Below are 17,612 nucleotides of genomic sequence, written 5' to 3' on the forward strand. Positions count from 1 at the left end.
GGTGTACATCTAGAGTCTGTCTAGTCTTCGCAGCCTCGTCCCCACACCAGCCCACCCTCCGATCCTGTCTCAGACACGCGAACAAACCAGCGTAGACTGTCAAAGCCAAAGGGTTTATTATAGGTACATACAGTGTGCGCCTGCCACACCGCCTCGCACCCCCGGCCCCGGGGGCAGCCACTTGGGCTGCCTGTAACCCTGATCCTCCCCGACTCCCAGGGAGGTGTCCAGCCAGAAGCATGCAAGGGGGAGGGCTAACCCCAACCCCTTCCCCTCGGGAAGTGGCATTTACAGCTGGATGGGGGAGAAGAGAGGAAGACCGTTTTGAACTTTGACTCCTCTTCTATTAAAAGCCTTCGCGGATGCGGGGCAGGGGTTAGGAGAGGGAGGTCTACGTTTTTGCAAAAATAAACTAAGTCAGGGGATTAACCACATGGCTCTGAGATGGTGGAGTGCAGGGGCTAAGGGCCCCTTCGCTCCCTCTTCCCAGACAGATCAAGGCAGCGTTGGAAGTGAGGTAAAGGCAGGGAGGGAATGTGTCCTCTCCCCAACCCCTAGCACCCTGGATGGTCCAGGGGACCTCACCAGCGACCCCCGTGTCCATCCTTAGGGCGGAGAGGAGGCCAAAAAAATATCACCACCTCCCATAGCCTTCGCCACTCCAGCTTCTTGGGGCAGGATATGACGATTGGGCAGGGGGCTTGGCTCAACTGGTTCCCTGCCCGTCCCCACCAAGCTCAGTTATTGCATAAAAAGAATGGAGCCCCAGCACCTGGGGTGGGGTTGGCGAGCGGGAAGGGACCAAGATATGGCTATAGGGACAGAAGTCCCCTACCACCACCTCTTGGAGTGCAGGAGAAGTCCCTTCCGTCCCGGGGGCCCACCGTGGCACATCCGCAGTCATCCCTGGCCTGGGGGATGAGAAGCTGTCTTTGTGTCCACAGCGCGGAGAGGAGGGGGCAAGGAGACTGGTCGGATTCCAAAAATGGGGAGGGTACCTGGCATCACTTCCGGCGCCCGCTGGCCCTGCGTTCCCCGCCCTCACGCTTGGGGTTGCCTTCATCCGTGGATGACGTAGTAGGTAGTGTCTGGCCCCAGCGGGCAATCTCGGCGTGTTCTGCCACAGAGCTTGCCACAGCTTCCAGCCAGCCATTCATCTCCTCCTGGCAGAAGAAGCAGGACAGGTCCTTGTTTTTGTTTGGAGGAGTGTCTCACCTGTACTGCCCTCCCTAGATTGCCTTTCCATTCCTGTTATCAGGTATACTGAGGGTAAGGATAAAAGGACAGTTACATGCACCAGACTCTTCTCTAAACACTTTTGTGGATCTAAAGCAATAGGATTACCTATAAGATGCCCCCCAAAACACACACACACACACACACACACACACACACACACACACACACACACACACACAGAGAGAGAGAGAGAGAGAGAGAGAGAGAGAGAGAGAGAGAGAGAGAGAGAGAGAAATTAAAGGAGCTGGGCAGTGGTGGCACGCACTTTTATTCCCAGAAGTCGGGAGGCAGAGGCAGGCGGATCTCTATGAGTTAAGACCAGCCTACTCTATAAAGAGTGTTTCAGGACAGCCAGGGCCACACAGAGAAACCCTGTCTTGAAAAAACAAGAATAGAGCTGGATGTGGTGGCGCACGCCTTTAATCCCAGCACTCGGAAGGCAGAGAGAGGCAGAGGCAGGCGAATCGCTGTGAGTTTGAGGCCAGCCTGGTCTACAAAGCAAGTCCAGGACAGCCAAGGCTACACAGAGAGACCCCATCTTAAAACCCAAAAAAAAAAAAAAGAGAGAGAGAGAGAGAGAAAGGAAAAAGAAAGAAATATCAAGACTAGGTAAATAAATAAATAACCCAACCCAAACCAAAAGCAAACAATGCACTTTTGTGTGCTGTATGAGAACACGTGTGTTGTGGGGGTGGCACACAGTGCACATGTGTTTGAGGCCATAATAGGATCCAAGTGGCCTGCTGCATCACTCCCAGCCTAATTCCTTCCAGACAGGGTCTCCTGGTGAACTTGGAGCTGGGTTCACCACAAGTGCCTGTGAACAGCCTGTCTGTCCTTCCTTCCTTCCTTCCTTTCTCTCTCTCTTTTTCTTTCTTTTTTTTTTTAATTTTCATTCAAAATTGTATTTTTTTTCTCTTTTTAAAAAATTTTTATTGATTTATTCATATTACATCTCAATTGTTATCCCATCCCTTGCATCCTCCCATTCCTCCCTCCCTCCTGCTTTCCCCCTACTCCCCTCCCCTATGACTGTGACTGAGGGGGACCTCCTCCCCCTGCATATGCTCATAGGGTATCAAGTCTCTTCTTGGTGGCCTGCTATCCTTCCTCTCAGTGCCACCGGGCCTCCCCATCCAGGGGACATGGTCAAATATGAGGCACCAGAGTTCCTGTGAAAGTCAGACCCCACTCTCCACTCAACTGTGGAGAATGTCCTGTTCATTGGCTGGATCTGGGTAGGGGTTCGATGTTTACTGCACGTATTGTCCTTGGCTGGTGCCATAGTTTGAGCAGAACCCCTGGGCCCAGATCTGCCCATCATAATGTTCTTCTTGTAGGTTTCTAGGACCCTCAAAAATATGGAATGCTTCACGAATTTGCATGTCATCCTTGCTCAGGGGCCATGCTAATCTTCTCTGTATTGTTCCAATTTTAGTATATGTGCTGCTGAAGTGAGCACTCTTTCTTTCTTTTTTATTTTTCCAGATAGATTTTCTCTGTATAACTTCCCTGGATGTCCTAGACTTGCTTTGTAGACCAAGCTGGCCTTGAACTCACAGAGATCCACCTGCCTCTGCCTCCCAAGTGCTGGGATTAAAGGCGTGTGCCACCATGCCTGGCGACCTCCTATCTTTCTTTGCCCCTGCAATCACAGGGGTTATAAGTCCCATGGGCAGCCTATGCTTGGTGGGTTTGTTTGTTTGTTTGTTTTTGCTTGCTTTGTGTATTAATATGGATGCTGGGATCCAAATGATGTCCTCAAATTGAACAGCAACCCTCTTATCCACGGAACCATTTCTCTAGCTCCAGTAAGGTTAAAACCCTGTCACCTACCTTCACCTCACCCCTATCCCAGTGCCCTCGGGATAAAATCCTCCCCTTTTAAACTTACACCTGTCATCTTTCTGGCCTCCTGAGTGGCCGTGGCAGAGAAGATGGACCTAGTTATCAGGGCCGTCGGGCACCTACCCTGGACCCTTCACCATCACCCCAGCTCACCACTACCCCACCTCACCACCACCTACCTCACCAGCACCCAATCTCACCATCACCCCACCTCACCATCACCTGACCTCACCATCACCCCACCTCACCATCACCCCACCTCACCATCACCCGACCTCACCAGCACCCCACCTCACCATCACCCCACCTCACCATCACCCCACCTCACCAGCACCCCACCTCACCAGCACCCCACCTCACCAGCACCCCACCTCACCAGCACCCCACCTCACCATCACCCCACCTCACCATCACCCGACCTCACCGTCACCCTACCTCACCGTCACCCCACCTCACCATCACCCCACCTCACCAGCACCCCACCTCACCAGCACCCCACCTCACCACCACCCCTGACTCATTAAGCGCCCAAGGGCCCTCACTTCTTTCTTTCCTGTTACAACTCTGTAGCCCCCCCCCCACTTTGGTTCAGGAACCACTCAGGAAGTTAGGCAACTTCGGGGTGAAAGGACTAGATCTTACCTCATCTTTAGCCTGGAGCAAGAACTCACTGCCATCCTGGGTCCTGCAGGAGACACAAGGCTTCAGGGATCCTGAGGGGCCCAACCCCTCTCCCCACACCACCTCACATCCTTCAAGGGGACCAAGACCCCACTGGGGAAACGAAGCGAGGGCGGGACCCCCTCCCTTCCCACGAGAGGGACTCACTGGAGCTTGAAGACGTGTTTCTTTTTCCTGTAGTCGCTAGCCACCTCGCCGGTGGCTCTGTGTAGGCTGAGCAGCGGCTCCCCACCATGCGTGCCTCCCGATGCTGGGCCTTTGGAGTCCTTGTAGAAACCCAGCTCCCCTTTGCTGAGCACACAGTACAGGCTCACCCATGACCTGGGGTGATGAGACGGTGATTATGCCGGAGCTGCAGAATTCTGCTTGCGAGCCCTACAGCATTGCCATCGGAGGGTGACTGCTGCTGCCTCTGGCCCCTTTGTCCTACCTACTCAGCCACATGCCAGGCTGTTCTGGGAGGTGTGGCCAAGGCTTCCACGACCAAGAATATACCCAGGCTGGCCCTTGCTGGGCCTTCCTTATCTCTTTCCACGTTGGCTTTCCAAAAGCAAGAGGCAAGCCCCTGGATTAGGTAGAACCCTTGTCCAGAGCCTACTAGTGAGGCGCTGGGGGGCATGTCTCACAGTGGAGCATAAGCCTTAATCCCCAGTTGCGATTCCTTCACAAGCCCCTGGCTCCATTCATTGCCTTCGATTTTTCCCACATATCACCTTCAGACACCTGCCCCGCCCCCCATCCCCGTCCCCATCCCTGCCCCTGCCGCCTCCCCCCTCCCTCATTCATTAGTTTTCAACACCCCCCCCCCCAAGATCCTTCAAGGAACTGCTCTACAGTTTGGAACAAAGAAGATGTGGTCACCCCGTCCAGCCAAAGCTCCTATCTAAGAAGAAATGCCCAGCTGGGGAAAATAACACAACAGGTGTCCCCGTTCACTGCCCCTTTGGTCTGGGGACAAGGAAGATGCACTACCTACAGTCACCACCAGCCAGATCTGAGCCTGCCCTGTTCACTTGTTGGATCTTGTCTCTACCTGTCCGCCACAGGACAAACATGTATTGGACATGTATGAGGTAGAATCACTGCAAAAGTACATACATGCATACACACGCGCGCGCACACACACACACACACACACAGTTGGGGCCTGGGGAGATGGCTCAGGAAATCAGGCACTTGCAGTCAAACCTGACAACCTTGAACTTTGATCCCAGGGCCTCGCGTAGTAGAAAGAGAGAACTGAACCCCACCATTTATCCTCTGACCTTTCCACCCCAACACAAATAAATGTAATTTAGACAATTTAAGAAGAAAAAAAAAAAAACCCGGCTCATCTGGATAACTTCTATAACTTCCAATACTCCGCTAGGTCCTCAGTTTGGGTTTGTTCCTTTTCAGACACCCCCCTGCCCCCCCCCTGCTGTAAATTTCATGAGTAGAGGTTGCGAGGGTGGGGGAGGTAATCCATCCCACTCACTGAATGGATGCTAAACTGAGGCTCCAATTCACACTCTACTGGAATCATCTAAATTAGACTCTACCCTCAGTTTGCTCCTTTGTTACTTGAAGTGGTCGCTAAGATTGAACCCCAATTTATTCATGCTAGGGGCACTTCCCTCAGGCTCCCAACTCAGCCTCCATCCACTTAGGTATCCAGTGCTCTAAGCTTAGGCCACGCCCCCTTTCCCTCCCCTCCCCTTCACTGATTGGGCTCTTTGAACTTGAGTCCCGCCCCCTCCTCCGGCACAGCTACTCATTCACTTAACGTCCTAAGCCGGCGCCCAGCCGTCCAAAGTCCCGCCCACGCGCTCACCGGTTGGACGACTTGCGGTTAGCGTCGAGCTCGCGCTTGCGCAGCAGGAAGCCCTCGTGCTGCACTGTGTGAGTGGGCGGAGCCGGAGGCGCGGGGGCGGAGCCGCCCTGGGCAGGGGCGGAGCGCGAGCGCCGGCTTCCCCCGCCCTCACCACCCTCTCGAGGCCGTGGCCGCCGGCGAGGCTTGGGCCGGTCCCGTGCCCGCGGCCGATCCGGCCGAGGTGTCCGCTCGGGCGGCTCAAGCCCGTTGGGCAGGCGACCAGGGGGAAGCTCGCGAGGCTGAGGCAGCGACGGCTGTGTGAATGAAGGGAAGGGGGGGGAAGAGGGGTACTGTGCATGATGACTAGGGGAGCACCCTGTCTCAGGGAGCCCGAGGGCCTGGGGTCCCATCGGTCTGCCTGTCTTGGAAAGGAGCATGGGAAGACGCTCGGGGCTTAGGTTTTGGGAAGGGGGTCATTTGAATTTAGGCTTTGGGGTTCTGGAAGCTTGAGAGGTAGGGGCAGGCTCTAAGGGGGCGCACAGAATTCCTGTGTGAGAACTCTGGGGCGCGCGGGGGTCGGGGTGGCAGTGGTGCTTTCTTGTGCGGATAGTGAGAAAAACTGAGGACCGCACTAGGCTGGAGTCTAAAATGGATGGAGGGGGCAGTTTTAGAGTCTACTGTGAGTGTGTGGGGAGAGAGAGAGAGAGAGAGAGAGAGAGAGAGAGAGAGAGAGAGAGAGAGAGAGGAGAGAGAGAGAGAGAGAGAGAGAGAGAGAGAGAGAGAGAGAGAGAGAGAGAGAGAGAGAGAGAGGAGGCTCCTGGGACTGTAGCTCCATCTTTCTAAGGGAGAATTATGGGGCGTCTGCAGATGGCAAGGTCCCGGATGGAGGTTGGCCCTCTGAGATTCTGGCCACTAAGAGGGCTTCTACCCCACCCATTCCCGTTGCTCGGCTTACCTCTCTAGTCAGCCCCGGGCCTGCCTCTTTCTCCTGAAGCTGTTCGACTATGTCCGCCAGGGTGGCCTTCCTGGAGAACAAGAGACAATTGACCCCTGAGTGAGATGCTTGGCCTTTTGCTAGGGACGGCCCTGCCTTGGCTGGACAGAGGAGCCTCCATACCAGGCCCTTCCCCACAACTCAGCGATGCTCCTGACAGAGCCACTCAATGCACAACCAAATCCCTCTCCAAGGCTTTTTTGTTTGACCTTTTTTTAAAAAAAAGATTTATTTGTTTATTATATATACAGTGCTCTGGCTGCACATACACCTGCAGGCCAGAAGAGGGCACCAGATCTCATAGATGGTTGTGAGCCACCATGTGGTTGCTGGGAATTGAACTCAGGACCTCTGGAAGAGCAGTCAGTGTTCTTAACCTCTGAGCCATCTCTCTAGCCCCTGTTTGACCTTTTTAAAAAAAATATTTTTAATTTTTAAAAGGTTTTATTTATGCGCATGAGTGTTTTGCCTGCATGTACATATGTGTACCGCATGTGTGCCTGGTGCCCTCAGAGGCCAGAGGGAGGGGTTGGATCCCCTGGAGCTGTGGTTGTGAGCCACCCGGTGTGGGTGCTGGGAACTAAACGTCAGTCCTCTGGAGAGCAGCAAGTGCTCTTAACTGCTGAGCCATCTCTTCAGCCGTGTGTGTGTGTGTGTGTGTGTGTGTGTGTGTGTGTGTGTGTGTGTGTGTGAGAGAGACTCAGGGTCTCATGCAGCTCGGACTGACGTCTGGCCTCCCTGAAAATAGCATCCTGCTCTTACCGCCCCCATCTCCCGAGTGAGTGGAGCACAGGCCATTTGTTTGTTTTAGAAATACGCATCCCTGGTCCTCAGTATGCGTTACAGGTGGCCTCTAAGTGCTGGGATTACACACATGCATCACCACAGCCTGCTGCCTTCTGAGTTTTAAGCAGCGCCGAGGGCAAGCTGGTGCCTTCAAGCTTTTAAACGTACTGTTGTCTTTCTCGCACACCCCCTTGCGCTTCCAAGTCCCCTGGGCTTCCCCTGCCAGCCCTGAAGGTCCCATGATAAGGCCGATCCTGACCCTGCTCTTAACATCCTGGTCACAGAGGTCCTCACCCTTTGACCAGCTCTCCTCTGGCGGGAGTCTCCTGTTCGCTAGACTCTTGTCGCTCCAACCTCCGCTCCCGTCGCTCCCGCCGCCTCTCCATCTGCTCGTAGCGACCCAGGGTAAGGCTGTGCGGCCCCTCGTGGTCCGCGGACTCCTGGCGCTCGGGACGCCGCCTCCGCGACGCCTCCTCGGGTTGATCGGTGGACTCCTGGCGTTCTGACCGTCGTCTCCGCGGCAGCTCCTCCGCACGATCCACTGACTCCTGGCGCTCTGGCCGGGGCCGGACTTGCTCCACCACCGCCGGAATTCCAGGGGTGTCCGTTGTAGTTTCCAACGCTGCCGCTGTCGGGACGGCGGGTTCTACCCTCCCCGAGGCCTCGGGCAGCCGGTCAATGCGCGGCTGGAGACGCTCCGGCTTGAGTTCCTGGCGCACATACCCAACCCGGGTCCTCACCTCCGCTGACAGCGTGTCCGAGGCCCTGCGGGTCAAGGGCTCCAAGCCCCTATCATAGCCCCCTGGACGTAGCAAGGGAGCTGCCTTGGCCGCCAGTTCTGTGGGATCCCCAAAGAACTTGCGCCCCAGCAAGGGGGTGGGTGGCTGCTTGCTCTGTTCTGCCTTGAGTTTCTCGATCTGGCGGGGGGGGGGGGGGGTAGAAAGGTCAGGTCAGGTTGGAGAATGGGCCAGGGCGAGGGTTCGAGAAGTTGCTGGGCGGTCCCCCTCTCTGCTCAACTTAGCTCCTCAGAGAAGCAGGGTTTTCAACCACTGCCTGTTCTTGCTGAAGACCTCAGTTTCTATTCTTTTGTTTGTTTGGTTGGTTGGTTTTCTTTTGTTTTGTTTTTCAAGACCGGGTTTCTCTCTGTGTAGCCTTGGCTGTCCTGAACTCACTTTGTAGACCAGGTTGGCCTCGAACTCCCAGCAATCCACCTGCTTCTGCATCCCGAGTGCTCGGGTTTAAAGGCGTCAAAGGCATGCGCCACCACCGCGCCCGGCTCCTACAGCAGGTCTGTTCATTCATAGTACTCTTCAAGTTCCCTGCCTGACTCCTCAAGACCAGACCTTTGTCTTGCAAAGGGCTTCTGGGTCTCCATAACCCCCTCCTCCGGTCCCCGCCTCTCATATCTCCATCCTCTACATAGCCTCACCAAAAAATCGTGGCCTCCTCTTGGCTCTTAAGTGTCAGCTACAGGTCGGTCCCTCTGCCCTCACTTAGAGCCCAGGTCTGCCCAACGCAGGGCTGGGCGCTCAGAGCAGGTGTTATCAGCCTACTCTAGAGGGAACAGTGGGTGGGCGGGTGAGAGGGAAGCAGGATCTGGGGTCTGACCGTGGTCAAGCGCCGCAGAGAGCTGAACCTCTCCTCCCAGGCCGCTGCTGCTTTCCGGAAGGCTTCGTGACGTCGGATAAGCTGCTCCACTTCATCCACGCTGCTGCCCAGCTCCCGGCTCTGCAGGAGAGGCTCCTGGGCTGTGAGCCAGGCATCAGCCACCACGGCCTCCTGAGCAAACTGGTGCACCTCCAGCACTGGGGGCAGGCACATGAAGTGAGGTGCTAGGAGAGCCTCAGGCCTTTCCCTGAGGGTGGGTGCAATGGTTTTCTGGCCCCTGTACCCTTGGGCTACCTCCAGTCCAGCCTTGGGAGGAATGGAGACTAGGGATATTTTTTTTAAAAATATATTGTATTTATTGTTTGTGTGAAAGCAAGCTCATGTACAGGTCAGGGGACAATTATGTGGGAATCCAAGAACTCGCCGTTCACCAAAGAGGTCCTAGGAGTCAAACTCAGGTCATCTGACTTGGCAGACTTGGCTGTTTTGCTGCTTTGAGACATGTGTTGCTTTGAGACCTCGGTTTCACGAGGGCCTACATATTGAAGCCAGGGCTTCCTGCGTCTAGGCAAGCGCTGTATAACCACCTGAGCTACATCCTTAGTCTCTGGGGATTTTTTGTTGCTGTTGCTTTTGGTTTTGGTTTTTTTGAGACAGGGTTTCTCTGTGTAGCCTTGGCTGTCCTAGACTCACTTTGTAGACCAGGCTGGCCTCAAACCCACGGCGATCCGCCTGCCTCTGCCTCCCGAGTGCTGGGATTAAAGGCGTGCGCCACCACGCCCGGCTCTGGGGGGATATTTTCAAAGGTACCTACAGCACCCCCAGTGATCTGCCACCAGGAGCTAGCTCAGAGGTAAGGCAGTCCACTCACTGACCTTCCCGGGCCCAAAGGTTTGGTTCTCCACACCCAAGGGTGGTGTGCAAAGCATGCTCATGTCACATGTCACCCTCTGGCCTTGGCCGGACATGCTGAGGTATGCCCCCTGTTGTGCTGCCGCCCCCCTGCCCCGCCCCCTTACTCACTCTGCTGCAGCCACTCCCAGTGGCGGTCCCACTTCTCTGTCACCTCCTCCTTCCGGGTCCCCAGCTTGTCCAGCTGTGCCTGGATCTGGACGTGTGTGGGTGGGTGAGCAAGGCACCAGGGCAAGCAAAAGGCAGGAGCCGAGAGGCATAACCTCCGCCCCGCCCCCCGCCGCCCTCCCCAGCCCCGCCCACGCTTCTCCCCCCCCCCCCCCACCTCATCAGCCATGGCACTCTTGTTGAGTAATAGGGAGCGCCCAAGCTCTTGGCAGGCCGTCAGCTCAGGCACACGAGTCTCCAGTTCTGTCTTCAGGCCTTGGTGGTAGTTCATAAGCACCTCCACGGATGACACATCCCTGCAGAGGGCAGGGGACAGGGATCCAAGCTGCGTGCAGCCACCGTTAGCCCTGCCCCTTAGCCGCAGCTCCCGCTGAGCACAAACCCTTGACACTGCTCCCATTCTACAGGATCTCAGGGCAGCAACGTCTTCTGGCCAAGTTCTTGGGGGGGGGCTTCATTAATTCAATGATCCGGGGGTGCCAAAGTTTTGCTTTAGCACACCTGGGGTTTCAACAAGCCCTTCCTTCTCTCTCCCTCAGTCAGGGACTCCTGTAGCACATGCTGTCCTGAAACTCGCTGTGTAGCTAAAGATGACACCGCCTCCCCCCCCACTCCCTTCCTCCTCCACCCCCACCCCCACCACATTCCTGCCTTCACCTGCCAAGTGTGGAGATTGCAGGAGTGCACCTCTGTACCCAGCTTTACTTTGAACTTGAGAAGTTTTTTATTTGGGGGGGGGGTCTCATGTAGCCCAGCTGTCCTCAAGCTCGGCATGTGGTGACAAAGGACGACCCTCATCCCCCTGCCTCTACCTCCTCAGAGTTGGGAATGCAAGCATGTGCCACCACGCCTGGCTTATTCCACGCTACAGATGCCTGACCCAGGCATCCGTGCATGACAGGCAAGCACTGCTACTCCTTCGTTTTACCTTTTATTTTGAGGCAGGGGCTTGCTAAGTTAGCCACCCTGGCCCTGAACTCATTCTCCTGCCTCAGCTTCCCGAGTGTCTGGGTTGACAGGCCTTGTGTTAGCGTGCAGAGCTCACGTTTGGGTTCCGACGGGCAATGACCCAGAACGGCTGTGTGAGGACTAGTGGGCTACGTCTGCTTTTATCTACAGTGACAAACGGCTTTCCCTTGCTCCAGTACAGGCCTCAGCCCATGCCAAACGGTGACATGCCCACAGGGAGGCCATGTGGACACCCGGAGAGGATCGAGGGCAGGAAGCACCCTGTGCCAGGCATAAAAGAGATCCTCGCACATGCTAAGCACCGAGAACAGTGTGTGGCACACAGAGACACAGAGGCCCTGCCAGGATGCTCGCGTTTCCTATGCAAAGAGGCTGTTGTCGGGAGAAGGGCAGGGGGAGGGACAGGGGGGCGCGGTCAGGGCAGCTAAAGCCTAAAGTGGGGTGAGAGGCACCTGGGTTTGTCAGCTGCCCCGATTTGGCCTGCGATGCCGTCCATCCAGGAGAGCAGGTCGCGGGCCTGGCTGTGGAAGCGCAGGGCGTCAGCCGTGGAGCTCACGTGCAGACGGGCATCCTCACAGGCTGCCAGCAGCTCCTTCCAGCCCCGCAACACCTCCTGCTCCCGGCTGGCGATGGCTTCGGCGTGCTCGCCCGCGTAGACCGTGCGCAGCTGGGCCGCCCCTTCCTGTAGCTGCCGTACCTGAGAGGCATGCCAGGTCACAGGCTCACGCCATCCTGTTTATCTCACTTAATCCTCCCGTAACACCTGTGGATCAAGCCCCTCCCTCTTTCCCTGCCTCAGTGTGGACCAAGCCCCTCCCTCTTTCCTGGCCTCAGTGGTCCCGGCTTCTTCCTTTACCCCCCTACCCCCACCATATCCCCCTATCCCCTTCCCCCACCCCCACGCCCGCTTCCCGCCCCTTCGGATCAGGTTCTTCGTTCCCCTATCCTTTGTGGCCCAGACCCCGCCCTTTCAGCCGAAGCTCCTCCCCCACCCCACCCCATATGGCTAAGGCTCCACCCTCTTTCTTCCTTGAGATTCCACTCATTACCTCACTTACAGCCTTGCTGCCTGCCTGGTTCCTCACTGACGTTACCTGTGTTCAGCTTTTATCTTTACTACCAGGTTTCTTTCCTTTTACTGCCTCAACGTTTGATCTGAGAACTCTTTCTACCGTGCCCAACGCCCTACTTTTTCACACAGGCCCACCTTTCTCTTCTCTCTGAGACATCTGATTTTCCCAGGAGCCCTCTTTCCACCCTGAGGTCTATTCCGTATAACTTTTTTTTTCTATTCCATTTACATCAGACCTACTAGTTACCTACTGGTAACCTAGTTTCCAAATATCTATTCAATTTTTGTTTTGAGGCAGATCTCACTGTGTAGTCAAGGCATGAGGTACCACACACAGCTTAGCTCATGCCTTTTTTTGGTTGGTTGGTTGGGTTTTTGTTGTTGTTTGTTTGTTTGTTTGTTTGTTTGTTTTTCAAGACAGAGTTTCTCTGTGTAGCTTTGGCTGCCCAGGACTCACTTTGTAGACCAGGCCGGCCTTGAACTCACAGCGATCCGCCGGCCTCTGCCTCCCAAGTGCTGGGATTAAAGGTGTGCACCACCACACTTGGCTTCATGCCCTTTTTGATAGAGGCAAGAGGCTCACTGCAAGTTCAATGCCAGTCTGGTCTTCATAACAAGTCTCAAGCCACCAAGGGCTTCACAGTAAGACTGTCTTAAAAAAAGAAAGAAAGAAAGAAAAACAGAAATCTAAAATGCTAAATTTTAGTACTCACCCCGCCCCCCCCCCCATCTTGACTGGATTTCCTGGTACCATGCAAGCAGACCACTTTCTATCTGCCCAGTTTCCTATTGTCCCCAGGCTGCTTTCCCTGGTCCACTGCTCTGTTGCCTGCTCTCCCAGCCATGCTATTCAGGCCCTCCCCCTCCCACTGGGCTATCTGGCTGCTGTCACCCTACCTGGGACACAAGGAGCTGCAGGTCATGCTCAAAGGCTCGCAGAGTCCGCTGCATGGAGCTGGCACTGGGTCTGGGCTCGGGCGGTGCTGTCAGGCGGGGCAGGCGTCTCCGCTTCTCCTCAATCTGCCCTTGAAGCTCTCGGGCGTCGCTGAAGAACTTGTGTAGCTCCCGAGAGGCAGCCAGCAGCTGGGCCCGAGTCCCCATGAGCTCCAGCAGCTCGGCCCAAGCCTCATTCAGCCCGTCCTTCCATTCAGCCATGGTAGCCGCTGCCGTGTGGCCACACTCGATCAGCTCGTCCACCATCTGGTTGACCGCTGCCAGCCGCTCTCGCCCCGCGGTTCCGGTCTCGCTGGCGAACTCTGAGAATTTCTCCTGTAGCACCTGGGATTGGGACAGTGGATGGGGCGTGACAGTGCTAGATAGCCCAGCCCCCTCCAACCTGTTACCATGTGACAGGTACTGATCATAGTAATAATGACATGACAATAATAATAAAATAATATCTAATAGTTCTTGGGCACCTTGTAGCAGTAATAGAAGTGGCAAATTACATTACATAGTATTAATAACTAACACCATTTTAAGTCGTGAGTGTACCATTCCTGGTGTGTGTGTGTGTGTGTGTGTGTGTGTGTGTGTGTGTTAGGGTCTCGGATAGCCAAGGCTGCCTGAAATTTACCCTGCAGCCAAAGATGACCACAACTCCTGGCCCTCCTGCTCCCACCTCTCAGGTGCCAAGAGTGCTTTACAATACATGAACGTGTGTGTTTCAGGGCCATGAGGTAGGACAATTAAAAAGGAGGCCCATTGACCTACACGGGACACACAGCAGCTGCCAATACTGCTGGTATGGGTGGTTTGAATGAACATGGCCCCCCACAGGCTCATAGGTTTGAATACTGGATCCTCCCCTTGGTGGAACAGTTTGGGAAGGATTGGGAGCTGTGGCCTTGTAGGAGAAAGGGTATCACTGGGGGCTGACTTTGAGGTTTCAGAAGACTTGGGTCATTCCCAGTGTGCCTTTCTCCGCCTCCTATGTTTGGATGAAAATATGAATGCTTATCTTTTCCTGCCCACCTTACCTTTGCTCTGCCATCATGGGCTCCGACCTTCTGAAACTGTAAGTCCGATTAAACATTGCCTTTTATAAGTTGCCTTGGTTACAGTGTTTGGTCATCCCAGTAGAAAAGTAAATAAGACTGGGCATTGACTGGGGCTAGAGATACACAGTATCTCAGTGGTTGAGAGCACTGCCTGCTCTTTCAGAGGTCCTGAGCTCAATTCCCAGCAACCACATGGTGGCTCACAACCATCTATAATGAGATCTTGTGGACGGTCACACATGCAGGCAGAACATTGTATACATAATAAATGAATAAATAAATAAAGACTCTGCATTGACAAGGACCCTCACCGACACATGCTCGAAGTCCTGACCCAGCTCCGGTGAGCCAGCCACCACCTCCTTCTCGGCTATCCAGTGCTCCAGTTCGTCCACCTGGCGGCTGAGCTGGTATAGCCAGTACTGCTGTTCCAGGCTCACCCTGCGTTCTTCACCCAGCTCCTTGAGCGCCACATAGAGGCGATCCACCTGAGACTGTCGCCTGCTGATCTGCTCACTGATGGTGGAGGCAGGGGGATAGCAGAGAGGCCCCCTGAGATTTCTGGGAGCATCTGTAACCTCCTCCCCCCTTTTAAGGCAGGACTGTTTCCTCCTCCTGAACCTTTGCCAGGGTCCCATCCCTTAAGATAGCCTCTGGTGGGGCTGTTTTCTGTAAGTCTCACACTGAGCCAGCCTGGCACTTACCGCTATAGCAATGACGTAGGCGATGCTAAAAATAATATAGTAACATAGTGTCTGTAATATCTGCTAGACACTGAGTGCACCTGTGAATGGTTCCTTGCTTTTTCCCAGTGGTGTGGGCAGGGTTCCTAACTTCCTCCCACCTTCAGCTTTAACCTCCAGGCTTCTGGACTTGGGTCTTGATCTGGAGTCCCTTCCCACCCCTGGGCCAAGCCTCCTAGAAGCTCAGTGAGATGGTCGCATTACCCACCTATACCTAGCTCTTTCTTTTCGAGGCACTCCAGGTTTTTCAATCCTCTCAAAATATTGCATGTAAGAAGATATCTCTTCCCCGTCCTGGCCATTAGCAATCTCTCTGTCTCTGTCTCCGATAAGGATCTCCCTATGTGACCCTTTCTGGCCCTGAGCTCTTCTATTGACCAGGCTGGCCTCAAATTTGCAGCAGTCTTCCTGCCTCGGTCTCCTGAGTGCTGGGAATACATCAAGCCTGGCTCCGCTGCTACTCTCAGTCCTAGCCATTGATGGACCCTCCCCTCCGAGCTGGTCCCTCCCCAACCCCGCCCTGCCCCGCCCCCGCCCCGCCCACCTGTCTGGATGTCCCATCTCCAGTAGCGCCCGGCACTGGCGCGACAGCTGCGCAATGCTTTCCTCATAGTTTTCCACGCCCTGCTCCAGTTGCAAGTGTTTCTTGAGCAGCTGCAGGGTGCTCTGTTCATCCTGGGGGCATAAGGCGCCCGCGATGAGACGGCAGCGGCGGGGCCCCCGGGCTCCAGCGTCGCCAGACCCCCTCAGCCCCCCACCCCACCCCCCGGTTCCCGGCGCACCTTGCCCTTGTCCTCACTCATCATGAGCAACTCCTGCTCGCCCAACCAAGCCTCCACTTCCGCCACGTCGAAGTAGTACTGCTCCACCTGGAAGGCGGCGTCCAGCGTCTGCTGCCGCCGTTCGGCCGCCTCCCGCAGCCCGGCCCAAGCGCTCTGCAGCTGCTCCTGGCCACGGCGCACGGCCTCGGCGTCCGGGCTGCGCAGCGAGGCCAGCGCACCCGCGCGCTCCAGCACTTCCTCCAAGCGCGGCCCGTGAGCTTGGATCTCCCGCCGCAGGCCCTGCAGATGAGACGTCGGGTGGAAAGAAGGATGTCAGAGACTCCTCAGCACCCTGAGCCCCTCTGCGACTGGCAAGGCCACTGAGCTAGATGCCCTGTCACTTACCATGTGGCATTCACTCATACCCCTGCCCCGCCTGCTGTAGGTGGGAAAACAGGCCCTGACAAGCGAAGGGCAATCGGTGAGAAAACTGGAGGCTGGCTCCAAAGAGCATACTGTCAAGTTTAGAGACGTTAGTAGGGCCCTTTGGGAGGGATGCTGTGAGACGCTGTCTTCCTGGACTCACAGCAGCTACCTATACAAGTCCTACATAGGATCGACCTACTGAGAAGTGCAGCTTACGGGAGGCAGTAGCCCTAGCTGAGCATCTACCGGAAGCTTATGACTGGAGACAGGGCAGTCATTTGAGGGTGGTAGTCCCCTTGGGTGGCAGAGGCAGGTGGATCTCTATGAGTTCCAAACCACCGGAAGCACACAGTAAGACCCTGCCTCAAAAACAGCAAACGGTATTGATGCCTTTAGTCTCAGCACTCAGGAGGCAGAGGCAGGCGGATCTCTGTGAGTTCGAGGCCAGCCTGGTCAACAAAGTGAGTTCCGGGGCAGCCAAGGCTACACAGAGAAACCCTGTCTTGAAAAACCAAAACTAAACAAACAAAACAAAACAAGCAAACCAAACAAACAACAATAATAATAGTTTAAAAGAGATTGTGGGTGAGCCAGGAAAGTTGGAGGAAAGAAGACAGGGAGGTGGAGATGTCCATAATACATTATACGTATATATGAAAACCTCAATGAATAATTAAAATACATCTAATATGTCATACTTTTCAGGCCATAAGACACACCCAGTGTTCAGAGCAGTAAAATAAGAAAAACAGTGAAAAAAAAAAAACAACAACAACAACACTAGGCAGTTGGAACATAGGCACATCCTAATTTCACCCCCACACTTTTGCGGGGGGGGAATCATCTTGTGGTCCGAAAAATAAAGTAAATTTAAACTGAAAAGGGTCGGGGCACCAGGGAAGCTCAGTGGTGCACGCCTGGAGCGAGAGGATTGCAAATCCAAGGCCTGCCTGAGCCACAGAGTAGGTTTAAAGGCCACGTTGGGTAAATTATCGAAACTCTGTCTCAAAATTTAAAACGCCTTCCGGTCTGTCAGAAATGTTCAGCAGTAAAGGCAAGGATGACAGTATCCCTGGAACCCACGTGGTTCCAGTTCCCACAGTTTGCCCTCTGACCTGCTCACATACCCTGCGGTAAGGGTGAAGCACACGCGCACACATACAAATAATGAATGTAAAATGATTTTTAAGTCTCTTTGAGAAAAAGAAGACTTTGAAAAAAAAGAAAGTCATAGTTGGGGCTGTAAGTCACTGGCGTGACTGAAGCTCTGGGTTGGATTCCTTTTTTTTTTTTTTTTCTTTTTCTTTTTCTTTTTCTTTTTCTATCTGGGTTGGATTCCTAGTCAGGGCACGGCAAGAAGCAGGCGTCTTTGCCGTTCAGAAGTTAACTCACATTTTACATCTGTAGGTTCTATTTATTCAACCCTCAACAACCAAAAATACCTCCTCTCCCCCTCCTCCCTGCCTCTCTCCACCCCACACCCCCCCACCCCAGTTTACAGATGTACTGAACACACACAGTCTCCAAACGACTCGGCACAGCTATTTGCATAGCATTCACACTGTGTACACAATGTACAGTACACAAACACCACTGCGTCTGATAGGAAGAAC

At 54.6% G+C, this 17,612-nt stretch overlaps 1 protein-coding gene and 1 non-coding gene across 2 annotated transcripts in view; both read right to left on the bottom strand.

Moving 5' to 3' along the window:
* Nucleotides 1-174: 174 nt before the first annotated feature.
* Sptbn4 (spectrin beta, non-erythrocytic 4) overlaps nt 175-17,612 on the bottom strand; it is a 48,286-nt gene continuing 30,848 nt past the window's right edge. The window contains 14 exon segments of the mRNA XM_051162033.1: nt 175-1,163; nt 3,730-3,772; nt 3,916-4,089; nt 5,582-5,874; nt 6,516-6,585; nt 7,635-8,257; nt 8,949-9,145; nt 9,972-10,056; nt 10,186-10,324; nt 11,450-11,694; nt 12,967-13,347; nt 14,381-14,585; nt 15,357-15,487; nt 15,595-15,873. Coding sequence (XP_051017990.1) covers nt 1,005-1,163; nt 3,730-3,772; nt 3,916-4,089; nt 5,582-5,874; nt 6,516-6,585; nt 7,635-8,257; nt 8,949-9,145; nt 9,972-10,056; nt 10,186-10,324; nt 11,450-11,694; nt 12,967-13,347; nt 14,381-14,585; nt 15,357-15,487; nt 15,595-15,873 — 3,024 coding nt within the window. The 3' untranslated portion in view covers nt 175-1,004.
* LOC127204059 (U6 spliceosomal RNA) lies at nt 2,595-2,701 on the bottom strand. Its single transcript, XR_007832415.1, has one exon. It is a non-coding gene; the product is annotated as a U6 spliceosomal RNA (small nuclear RNA).

This window comes from Acomys russatus, chromosome 19 (assembly GCF_903995435.1).
Source record: "Acomys russatus chromosome 19, mAcoRus1.1, whole genome shotgun sequence".
Taxonomy (NCBI): Eukaryota; Metazoa; Chordata; class Mammalia; order Rodentia; family Muridae; genus Acomys; species Acomys russatus.